The sequence below is a fragment of the Coccomyxa subellipsoidea genome (assembly GCF_000258705.1).
Source record: "Coccomyxa subellipsoidea C-169, whole genome shotgun sequence".
Lineage (NCBI taxonomy): Eukaryota > Viridiplantae > Chlorophyta > Trebouxiophyceae > Coccomyxaceae > Coccomyxa > Coccomyxa subellipsoidea.
Window position 1 is genome coordinate 129,446 of NW_005178020.1, and position 11,929 is coordinate 141,374.

Here is an 11,929-nt window from a genome sequence, read left to right on the forward strand (position 1 = left end):
CTGCTTATTTTAGTTTCTTGTGTGCGCCAGTGCACATGTCTATATGAAGACATTTTCACATGCACATGCATGGCCTCCCCTCCGCGCAGACAGCGTGTGTGTCCAGAAGCGCACTCCGCATCAACGCTTGGAGCCGCCGCATCAACAGCGATTGGCATGCGTTGCGAACCCTTCACCTTTGGTTTCGCTTACGCTGGTGGCACCCGCAAAACTTGCCTCTACAAGTAGTCAAGATGACACACGCATGTTGTATTGAAAGCTGATATCAGATATTTTATTTGCGGCTTGCGATCAAATGAACTCTGTGCCATTCAAGCTGCACTCAAGATGGCTGCAACCAACAGTGCCTCCTTTGAAAGATCAGAGTGCATCCCTTTTGGCCTGCACAGCCTCTCTATGCACCTGCAGACAACAAAGCAGTGCTCATCCAGCCAGCCTTCCATATCAGAAGCCTGAGCCTGTAGGAAAGTTCTTCACTACTACACTCATGTCTGCATATGCAAGATGTGCTGATTCAGTGTCACTGAAGCCAAAAGTGAGCCGTGCTTGGACTGGCAAGAGGCAAAACTTGCAAATGCCTCTCCACGCCCATGCAGATGCCTTTCTCACTTCCTATGAGACACAAACACCGGAGCTTATGTAGTGTCAAGTTTGGTCCTCACCAGCTGCAGAGCATCCTGGCTGCTGGCATGGCAGCTGCCGAGCAGCTTTGGGAGCTCTCTCAGCGTGGCAGCATGCAGCGCCAACTGCTTCAGGAGTCTCATTAGGCACAACTCCGATGCAGGCCACGCCTGTGCAGCAAATAGACTCCATTGGCCTGGTGATTAAAAGCTGAAAAGGCATGCTATCAGCCATAAAGTGCAAAGGTTGATCAGGTGCAGGCAGTCAGGATGCCGTCTAAGTTCTATCACCCACTTCACAGGTCGCACATTTTACCGGACGTATTGCTTTTGGGGCGCATGTAATTCTATCAAACCCAGGCTACTATTTTGATTTTAAGCAGGTTTTATGGCGAATTAAGGCTCTCAAAAACCTCTGCATATTACCTTATGACTAGGTAATCACTGCATGCACATCTGGCAAGCCCATACACACCTAATAGGTCCTGCGGAGATTATGAAAAGGGTGTCACCTGCACTTGGCCATGCGCTGCTACAACAGCTTTCAAAGCAGCGCGAGCTCGTGATACCGGCTCCTCATGCTGCTGTCTGGCTGCCGACAACGCTGCCGTTATCTGATGGAGCAGCTGTGAGCTGTGGCTGATCTGCATCATAGTACCACAATGACAAAAAATTTCACTCAGACAGCCGCATAATTTCATCGGGCACGTCATGATCTGCAGCAGGCAATTCTCAAATACCAGGTGCAGGACTTGACCTCTAGTTTGGCAGCCGACCCCCACACACAGAGGTTCTCATTGCCGCAGCAGGACCAGAGAAAGTGTCAATGAAAGCTACCGCATGCCGGCTGGAATGGTCAGGGGACAATAAACTTTAGAGTCCTGTGGAATGGTGGCGGCAAGGCGCACCAATGAAGGGTTTGTAAGCCATGGGTGAGGCAACGGAGAGAATAAAGGCCTGCCTGCTGGGCCAGCAGGCCTCGCAGGTGCTCGTTATGCGTGCACTCTCCCGGCACCTGCCGGCAGGTGCCGCCGACGCCACTCACAGTCTCTGCAGCGCTAGTGGCAGCCACAGGCCGCTGTTCCTTCCTCACGTCTGCTCTCGCCTTCAGCCTCGCCTGGCAGCCGTTTCCACTCAATTCATTGCTTCATTACTTGCGCGCGGATCATTACTGGCAGACTTTCGAGAAGTTCATGATTCTGCTCGAAGCCTGCAGATAGCTGTATGCCCTGCCTGCTCTGCTAGGACTGCTCGAAGGGTCCAAGTTTCTTGCTGACATTGAATGTCATGCGGAAAACAATGCTGAATTCCAGGAAATCGGCCGCTTAATCACAGGACATCTGTCGCATGCAGGTTGCATGCAAGGTCACCTGGAGGCGAGGTGGCACTCTGCTGAGGTCAGCAAGGTCAGGCATGGGCGTTGGCAGCAGGCATGCCAGGCCGGACAGCTTGGCAGATGCAAACACCAGCGAGGCAAGCACCCTCCTCATCTGTTCCTGCATGCGTGGCAAGCAATCTTTATGAGTCACGTTTCCCTTGTACCTCACACAGGGATTCAAGAGATTAGTGCAAGTGCTTTTTGTGAAGATTTACATCTGGTTACATACCAGCATTGCATCTCCAGGCAAACATCTACGGGAATAATAATCGTCAATTCACACATTTATGTCATTCAGATAAATCCGGCCTTATGGAACTTTGGAACGTGTCCTTCTTTGTGACTCAGACATTGAAAGGAAGGAAAAAGGGGCAAAATATATTCAGCTTCTCACCGAGATGTCACTGGCGACAGAGGGAGCCAAACCGGCCAGGTTTGGCAGGATGAGGGAACGCAGCGTGGCAGCCGCCGCCGCCAGATCAGGCGCCAGGTGCGCCAGCTGGCACTCCAACGCATGCACGGCCCCTGAATCCGCCAGCAGCGTGCCCTCTCCCATGCACAGCCCTGCTCAGAAGTGTGACACATTTTGCTTATGATTTCTCTGAATGTAGTCCTGTACACTGAGAAGAGGCAGTCGGAAGTGTTATGGATCAAACCTCGGTTCAATGAGCACCCCTTAAGGGAAGTCCCTGCTCCCAGTGCAGCTTCAAAAGATCACAATATGCAAGCGTAGGCCATGCTTATATGACTTTCAGAACGTCACCTCAGAACAGAAGCAGAGGAGACAAGTGTTCAAAGTTCTTTTATGGCACGGAACACAATTCAAGGACATGAAAAGGCGCTGTATACCTCTGACTGATATAAGAGGTTGTTCGCTCGGCGCAAAGTCAGAGCCACCAGGAATGAAATATGGAATGCTCCACGCCACAGCCTGCTCCTTTTCCACCAGGTCAGGGGCTGGCGCCTCAGCCTCTTCTTCCACGCAGCAGCGCATGTCCCTGCAATATTTTCATGAGCATACATAATCAAGTCAAGAGAATTCAGCCCAGCAGTCACGTGAAAAAACTGGAAACTCTGAAATTAGCTGTGCCTGCGCTGCCGGTGCAAGGATCAAGCACTCCATTCAAGACATCTAGCATGACACCATTTGAAATTTGTTGCGTGCGGAGGCAAGGAGGCTTCTGCAATAACAGAATCCTCCCAGGACCTGGCAAACTGCACACTGCAAACCGTGAGCAGAAGATGTGGGGATATGCATGCATCCGTGCACTGCTCTAAGATAAAACTGCAAGGATTTGGCTTAGCACCTGAGGCGACAGAGCATGCCACGGCCCCAATCGCGCAGTCCAGTCAGCCGGTCCACGGCGCCCAACCAGGCGTCGTCTGGCGCGTCCTCTTCAGGCAACGCGCTGACTAACCGCTGAGTGACCTCCCTCACCGCTCGCTCCGCCTCTGCCGCAAACTTGCGCCGCCGCTGCACAACATGCACCCCGTGTCATTCCGACGCTTGTTTGACATCTATCTGTACTCTCAAGAGAGGCACGTCATGACATTCTGTAGCATGAAAGTGACTTCCTGGGAATGACTCTGGGATGAACCTATGGCAGCTGCATGCGGTGTCTGTGTGACACCACCAATCATGGCATTCTTACCGTACTCTGCACACAGGCAGGCAGGCAGGCAGGCAATGACACAGACACCGCCAGGTTATGCGACTGACAGCTGTGCTCAGGAAGGGAAAAGTGTCTTGCGCACAGGTGCATGGCAGCACCTGGAGCTCTGCCTCTGCGCGGCAGACCTGCCGCTCGAGCTGCGCAACACGGCAGCGCATTAGATTCTCATTAGATTCTCGCAGTGCGGCCACGGCCGCCTTGGGCCGTGAATCGCCGCCGCCCGCGCCCCATAACCCGGCAGCGCTCGGCGCTGCGCTTCCTGCCGATGCGGGCCCGGCAAGAGCGAGCAGCTCCCGTAACTGCGCGTTCTCCTCACGTAGTTTCTCATTCTCGAGCGCCAATCGAAGAGCCTCCCTACCCTCAACCCTTCGTGCCAGTCAGACCCCAGCTCAGCGCTATGGTTTACCCCGTCAGACAACTAAAGAACTTCAATATTAGAGGCCAAAAGGCACATACGCAAAATGTCCGCAGCCACATCTGTGAGACCTCAGCATGTAGGAAAATTCACTGATCTCTACCCAATGAGGAACAAAACCACCCAAGCAGTAGCCAAGCAGATGAGCAGATTGCCTGAGATCCATGTGAAGTCCAGACATGATAACCAACAAGTGGTGCTATGCGGCACCTGGTGCGGTCGCTTGGCTGAAAAATCGTCATTCCAGGGGCAGACTTCGGCCGCACGTGTTGCATGGTGCGTCTGCTGAGTGACATGCGGTCCGCTGCCCCACCAACACTTGTCACAGCTTTCTCCTGGGTGTGTATCCTGGCAGCTGCTGTCCCTTTCAGTGCTCGAAAAGGTTCTGCTTTCCGCGAACTTCCATAAGCTGATCTGCTCTTCTTGCCTGGATCGGAATCCAGGAGTGTGATCTGGCAGGTGGCCGCTGTCAGTGTGCCCAAGCCACTGGGAAGGTTGCCTTGGAAGCCCTGCCGAGTAGGTGCTGTGCCATGGCTAGGATTGGCCGCCGGGGCGTCTTGCGCAGTCACATTGTCGATTGTGGTGCTCCTGGAATTGTGGGGACCCGGCCAGGATGCGTTGTGATCAGAAACGGCTGAGCAGTCGGTCGGGTCTTCACCAATCTCTGCCCAGTGCATTGTGGAAATTTTCGAACAACGGAAGTATTTCGTGGATTGCAACCGATCCTATTTCAGAAGTATGGGCTGCCACATCAGGAGCATAGTATAAGATGTTTTCAGATCAGGCTGCAAAAGTGGAAAATGCTCGCGTTTCAATTCCTGCATGTGAATGCCTTGAGATAATATGTGCCTCACATATCACAACGCAGCGATCAGCAGCCATGAACTATTTTCGATCTATAGACGGCTGTGCAAAGAGTGCTCCTTGGTGCCAACTCAGCAAGCGATACCTTGTTCAGTCCACATTACAAGCGAGACATACATTTGGTGCCACTTTGCTTGATTGCATGCCTCTCCAAGCGCTGCATACCGGCGAGAATGTTCCGACCCATTTAATGCGCCATGCTGCACGGCACGTGGCAGTTTGGGTTTGAGAATTGGGTTTGTCACCTCGAAGCCCAGGACAAATTGCACCAGATGATCTTTCTGCATTTTAGAGTTATCTCCTTCAATTTGGCATGTTGGAGTGTACGACCCATTCGCCGGGGCGCAGCACCAACACTCGTGCGGCTCTTTGAGAACCAAGAAGTGCACCAGGGGTGCCTTGAACAACCTTGGGACAGCAAGAATTGCCTTGGAGAGAACGATTGATAGCGGAGAAGGGGAATTCACAAGGTGCAATTTTGGAGGGACTTCCGGACGTCGTTGTGCTGAGGGGATTGGACCTTGTAGGTTGCCCTTGTCCACCCTGAATCTGTCATGAAGCGATAACCAGGTTATGATTTGGACAAACTCAGTGCCAGGACCAAGAGTGCAAGAGGAAAGATATAAGAGGCCAGCCTGCCTTGACGCTTTCTCTTTTCTTGGTTTTATCTACTCTTGTCATGCATCCAAAGCCTGGAGGGAGGAGAACCCATATATCACAACAACGACAGACGAGTTGCTGACGTGCAAGACCCATTGTTGCGTGCAGAAGGGGGTTGACTTAGGACTTTCTGCCCATCAATGCACGAGAGCTTCTAACCTTTGCTTGTGTGTCCTTGCAGGAGGTACCTGAAGCCTGCCTATCAGAGATCTCTGAGCAGCTGCCTTTTTTCTTCAGAATAACCCACTGTTCACAACTGAGCAGCCAGTTGTGCTACAAAGGCAGCCATGACCAGCGAGACCTCATCCCCAATGTCCTCCCGCAGAGGCTCTGCAGACTCCCTGCACAGAGTGACGCCGATGCCAGGGTCTCTCTGGCCCAAAATCAGATCGTAAGCTGATTTCCTTGTGTGGAATGGAAGTCAGTATGAAGGCATCTGCATTGTGAAGCATACCGGATGTCTTTGTTCGGTCTCATTTCACTGATTTTAGCCGTTCATTGCACATCACACAAGTACTCTGCTCATATATCAGTACTCTGCGTAAGTCAGGGAGCTCGAGGTGCTTTTATCCCTGCTGTGCCAATCTGCACTGCAAACTCACCTGGCAACCGTGCCCTACATGGCTCTTAGGTAAGGAGGCAGGAATCAAGAAAGCACAGGGCCGAGGGATTCTCTTGTGGGTGCAGGAACAGCGGGCGGATGCCTAGCCTCTCAGAGAGCGAGGACGTCAGGGAGACCGTGTTCGAGGAGGCTGAAGAGCAGAGTGGGGAAACTGAAGCGCAGGCCACCAACAGCGCTGCCCCTCAAGGTGAGTCTGCTTGTAATGCCCTGTCCCACAGGAGGCACAACCGTTTGTAGGCAACTCCCACTATTCTTTACAACAGTTTTTGCAGCTGACCCGCTGGTCCTGAGAGCCATGCAGAAGGCAGCCGCGCCCACAATGATACACATGTGAAGATCCCATCTGGGGTCAAAAGTCACTATCATGCACTAAGATGGAAGCACAGAGGCTCCTGTCATTATGCCATGCTGTAATGTGAGCCCTTTCAGGTTGGTGAGCTCATGCACCTGCATGCACGCTTTGCTGGCTTGGCGCATACTTCTGGGCTAATACCTTCAAGTGCCATCTGTCGAATCAGCAGTTTATACTACCTTGGGGAGGCAACAGGGCCCTTATGGCATCCACTTGAGGCATTGTACCGTACCGTACCCTGGAATATAACCCTCATTGGGGGGTGTTGCCTTTCTGGCAGGCCAGAGGCATTGGTTACAGTGGGGTGCTCAAGCGGTGCAGGGAGTGCATGCAAGTGTTGAATGATGACATGATTGACAGGCTGCAGACTTTTGTAGGCCCCGCGGAAAAGGCTGCGGACGCTTTGCATGTATGCCCTATGGCCTCTGGCTTTGGGTTCGCCGACCTTGTTATAATTATAATAATAACAATAAAGAAATGGTTGCGCAGGCAACGGGGCCGCGCCGGGGTCGGCGGGCAGCGGCGCGGGCAGCGCGTCCCCCGGGGGCAGGGGGGAGACCCCGGGGGAGTGGGAGGCATCGCCGCGCGACATGCGCGAGCTGGATGCGGCCGCCATCGCCGAGCGGCTGGGCAACTACAATCGCACAAGCTCCACCGAGGTCCCCCGCTTCACGCGCATCAGCCGAGAGGATGCCCTGCCACAGCCCGCCAAGAAGGCGCGTCGATCCTTTTTCCTTTTGCTTCCGCAGTAAAGCGCACCCAACACGGTGGTGTTGATGGATGAAATAGTTGAGCAGGTCCCTTTGTCCCATCCAAGATTGCGACAATAAGCCGGAAACTGGTGAACACACACCAGGGCGCGACAGAGGAATGCGGGCTCCTGCAACCAGCCAATCAACAGTCTTGAGACTCGCAGTACTATTGTAAGCTCTGAGCACAACTCAAACCGACAACTTCTGCCCGGCATGATTCCTGTAGACCTATCCGATATAGATCTATCTGGCATATATACACACCAACGGAATGTATTTCTTTGGATAGCTGCAGGTTGTTTCACAAGGCAGAGAAGGGCCTGCATATAGCGTGCTGCGTGTAACAAATGTGAAGTGCCACTGCATGCAGATGCTGGCGCGGATGAAGCAGGACGCGGCGGCGGCGCCGTCGCAGCGGGGGGCGAGCCCCTTCGAGGCGGTCCCCCCGCTGTCGGGTGGGGGCCCTGCGTCGGCGCGGCGGCTAGACTCGGCGGCCGACGACGCCACGCCGCGCTCGGGGGGCATGCATGCGCGCAAGGCCAGCCAGCTGGTGCGTCAGCAGCTTGCTGCTGTAATTTTCAGGGTTCACATGCTTATCAAAGCTAATTGTTCTGCAAATCTCGTGGAGGACACAGTGTGTTCAAGGAACACGCAGGCTCTAATCAAACCAAGCAGTACTTGGGGCTGTTAGATTTTGAGAATTGCAGCACAACAAGCCGAAAGCCCAAAGGGTTACTTTCATAAATGAAGCCGAGGTTGCGAGCTGGGACTTGATGTGTCTTTCGGTGCTTTGATTGGCTTGCAGTTCCGCTGTCTTTATGTGCAGGGGCTGACTTAATGTTTCATTGCTGTTGACTGTTCTGACGCACACTGGCTTGCATGGCTGAAGCAGCTGGAAGGACCTCCGACCTGGCGGGATCTCTGGCGATACACATACTTTTAGCGGCCTAATAGAGTTGCATATGCCTGATCTGGAACAGATGACGTCGCCTTTTGTGGCATGGCCCACGTCGCGCTGACGTGGCGAGCGCTCCTGCATTCAACCTCAAACTTGAAATCAAAACTTGATAAGTCATCTGGCTTGATCTGGCGTGCGCACAGGGGCTTGGCGAGGTGCTGGACCCGGTGTCGAAGGACGAGGAAGCTGATGACGTGGCGGTGGCGCGATTCCTGCGCACCTGCCCCGGCCTTAGTAAGGCCATCATCGGCGACCTGCTCGGGCAGAACACCGAGCGCTGCCTGCGTGTGCTCGACGCCTTCACCCACATGTTCGACTTCTCAGGTGCGCCAGCAGCTGCTGTATAACGAACCCGCCCTTGTAAAGTATCAAGCATAGGTGGGTTCTGTATTTTCAGGCAGACGGGGATAAAGGGGCTATGAAGCGTCTAAGGCAAAAGCCTGTTTATTTCCCAGACACCCCGAGCAAGCCCTACCGGAGGCCCAAATTAGAAGAGGCCTAGGATTGAAGAGATGTCAATGGGCAAGGTAGCGTTGTGACTCGGGCAATGGTGCATGCATGTCTCTGTGCGGATAGAATTGGGGTTCTGTATGCTGTATGATTTGGAGAAGCCACACTGCTAAGGGGAGCTAAGCAAGAGGCTCCTCTGGCTCGGTGTCAGCGTACTCTTGCTTGTCACAAAAGCACGCATGCAATGGCGTTGCAGCATGCCATGCGCGCTCATATTCCTCCAATAATAGGAAGGCGCGTTGAAGGGCGCAGTGCATCTGATCTCTGCAGGCATGAGCTTTGAGGCGGCGATCCGGGAGTTTCTGGAATCGTTCCGGCTGCCGGGAGAGGCGCAGAAGATCATCCGCATCCTGGAGCAGTGGAGCCGCCAGTTCTACGCGCAGGTTTGTGTCTATACCACAAGTGCTATCATACGGATCGCTGTGTATTTTAGCACTATATGAATGATGCAAATTTAAGTAAGATTGTCACAGGGAACTGGCCTCCCTGTAGCAGCCAGTAGCCATACATTGTGGTGGATGCTTCTTGCAAGCTACCAAGATGATGTGGCATTGGTACAATTGTGTAATAATCAAGTAAACTATGTCAAAGGTGCAATTCTAGACCCCTAATGTGAGCCGTGAAGCACAGGAAGCTCTAAATGGCTGCCAAGAACATGGCAAAATGTCACTGTGCGATCCACTGTACACTGAGGTCAGAATGATGATGCTGAGAGTTGTGCTTTTATCATTGCGCAGGAGCCCGGCATCTTTGCAAGCGCGGATGCGGTCTACATTCTGGCCATCTCCGTCATCATGCTCAACACCGACAAGCACAACCCCGCTGTGAGTCCCCACTCCCAATCCCAAACATTGTGCTTGCTGAGGGAAGTGCACGGGTCATGTAATTCCTGCGTTGTAGCGAAGGCGTGGCGGTAGCCCGTTATGATTCCTCTGCATGGATATCTCTCCTGCATCTTGCTTTCTGGTATTAGAAGACGTGTATCCTGTGGGCCAGCACAGAGAAGATTTGCCTAGGGCACCACACCAAGTTTCAGCTCCTGACATTTGTGGCCCCTGTCCTTTGTATGCACCGAATGTATATGCTGCCAGCACAAGTAGTGCAGTTGGTCACATTAAGCAGAGATATCGATCAGGATCCCCAGGGGCATTTCTGTGAGGGTCTCGGCTCATGCAGATCTTCCCACAGGAATTCCCTCTGGGAACGATTGATGACCTTATAGGCTGATGGGGTTTGACTGGGTGCCTGGGCCTGATCATATTTACTCTTCTTAACATGGCTGATGCCCCTAAATTGGCAGTCAATACCTGAATTGCACCTCCATCTGATGTGGCAAGCGCACCTGATTTGGCAGCAACATTCTTTTTAAATTCGCGTCTGATCAGGGCGCGTGCTGCATGTGTGCACTAAGATCAAGAAGGTGTCTGCATTTCTTTCATGAGCGATTGCACCCTCAATTTGGCAGCCGCTCCATACTTGAGATTCTCGCCTGATCAGGCTGCATGCTGTATCTTGCACATAAAGGAAAACATTTGCAATCTTTCATGGCTTGTTTGCACCCATAATTTGGGCAGCTGCTCCGTACTTAATTATTCTCCGTACTTGATTATTCTGCCTGATCAGGCTGCAAGCCGTATTTGACCATATTTACATCGTGTGTTACGTTTCTGTATCGCGCAGATGAAGGTGAAGATGGTTGCAAACTTTCCTTCAAGGGCTTGGTTGCACACCTTTCAGCAGCCGCTCCATATGTGAAACATCGTGCCTGATCAAGCATTGTCCTGCATGCATGCGCAGATAAAGAAGAAGATGACACGGGAGGAGTTCATCCGCAACAATCGCGGCATCAACGGCACCAAGGACGCCCCCGCAGACCTGCCCAACGAGTTCCTCACCGAATTATACACCCACTTCAGCGAGCGCGCGATTCGCTTCCCCCAGCTTCCCTCCTCCATGTCCGACAAGTACTCTAGCCCGCCCTCCAACCACACCATCGCCAAGTGCGCGCCCCCTTCATTTCCCCTGTTTTATCCCCAATCCTGTATTTTTGGTTTCTCGGACCCTGCTACAGGAATGTAATTGACTGGCCTTCCCTCCTCCATGTCTAACAAGTGCGCACCCCCCTTATTTCCCCTGTTTTATCCCCCGGCCCACGCCTCCATAAATATGGATCTTAGCATACACGTTCATGGATCAACGGTTGTACAGACGGTGTCTGGGCTGTCGCTGCAAGAATGGCTGACAAGTACAGCAGCCCCCAGCCAATCACGCCATCGCTAATTGCGTGCCCCCTTCATTTTCCCTCTTTCTACCGTAAGTGATGGGGTTGGGAGATTTCCCGGAAACTGCTGGAAATTGTTGGCCAGTGGCTGGCTAGTACAGCAGGCCACCCAGCAATCACACGACGGCCAAGTGTGCGGCCCTTTTCCATTGGCTCCTTCTCTCACAGAATAGAGGAAGGCCTGCAATGAGAATATTTCACAATATCTTCTTCTCCTGTTAAGAGGCAGAGAGCAGGCTGCAGTGTGTTTTTACAAAGTCAGCAGCAGTAGTAGCAGCAGGAAAATGTGCTTAGGCAAAGGGTCATTTGGAAGGTTGGTAGGATTTGCCGTGTAGGTGACGAAAATGACAATTTCAAAGCTAAGAAGACGGATAAGAGAGTTCCATAGAAATGAAAAGGTTGGTGGCTGGCATGCAGGGCTCACAAGGCTGCCAAGGAGAACAGCAGATGGAACCCGCTGAGGTGGATCTGCTGCCAATGAAGATACACTCCTGCATTTGTCTGCTCTGTCTGTGAGGTGCCAGGCGCTTGTGACTGATTACACCCAGCTGTGTCTGATCACACCTTTAAGATACAGAGGTCCTGAGGTTATTCTATTGTCTCATGAGATGCGCACTAGGGAGACATCGGAGGTGGATACAGCGCTGTAGATCCTTGTGTGAGGGCATCATCGGGCTTGATACCCCAGGGTTGTGATCTAGAAAGTGTTCCCAGTTAGATGACTGCGCTCTATCTTGCTGTGTGCCTGTGCTTGGAGAGTAATGTGCAGTTGCGGATTTTTATCTGGCGTGATGGTATTCTTGGCACAGTCACAGCACGGTGCAAGCAATACTCATTGTTAACG

General features: G+C 52.7%; 2 protein-coding genes across 2 annotated transcripts; one reads left to right on the forward strand and one right to left on the reverse strand.

Annotated features, from left to right (window-relative positions):
• Positions 1 to 360: 360 nt before the first annotated feature.
• On the reverse strand, positions 361 to 4,361 carry COCSUDRAFT_60122 (hypothetical protein; the record flags this gene model as incomplete). The annotated part of the gene is made up of 10 exons (XM_005642942.1): positions 361 to 402; positions 663 to 791; positions 1,133 to 1,264; positions 1,636 to 1,737; positions 1,991 to 2,116; positions 2,393 to 2,562; positions 2,848 to 2,996; positions 3,306 to 3,472; positions 3,770 to 4,037; positions 4,297 to 4,361. The coding sequence occupies 10 exons, from the start codon at positions 4,359 to 4,361 to the stop codon at positions 361 to 363; spliced, it is 1,350 nt and encodes a 449-aa protein (XP_005642999.1).
• An 882-nt stretch (positions 4,362 to 5,243) lies between these two features.
• Positions 5,244 to 11,566, forward strand: COCSUDRAFT_68215 (Sec7-domain-containing protein; the record flags this gene model as incomplete). The annotated part of the gene is made up of 10 exons (XM_005642943.1): positions 5,244 to 5,473; positions 5,792 to 6,001; positions 6,298 to 6,419; positions 7,074 to 7,243; positions 7,707 to 7,886; positions 8,438 to 8,618; positions 9,075 to 9,187; positions 9,542 to 9,628; positions 10,602 to 10,804; positions 11,503 to 11,566. The coding sequence occupies exons 2-10, from the start codon at positions 5,898 to 5,900 to the stop codon at positions 11,564 to 11,566; spliced, it is 1,224 nt and encodes a 407-aa protein (XP_005643000.1). The 5' UTR covers positions 5,244 to 5,473; positions 5,792 to 5,897.
• Positions 11,567 to 11,929: the final 363 nt, after the last annotated feature.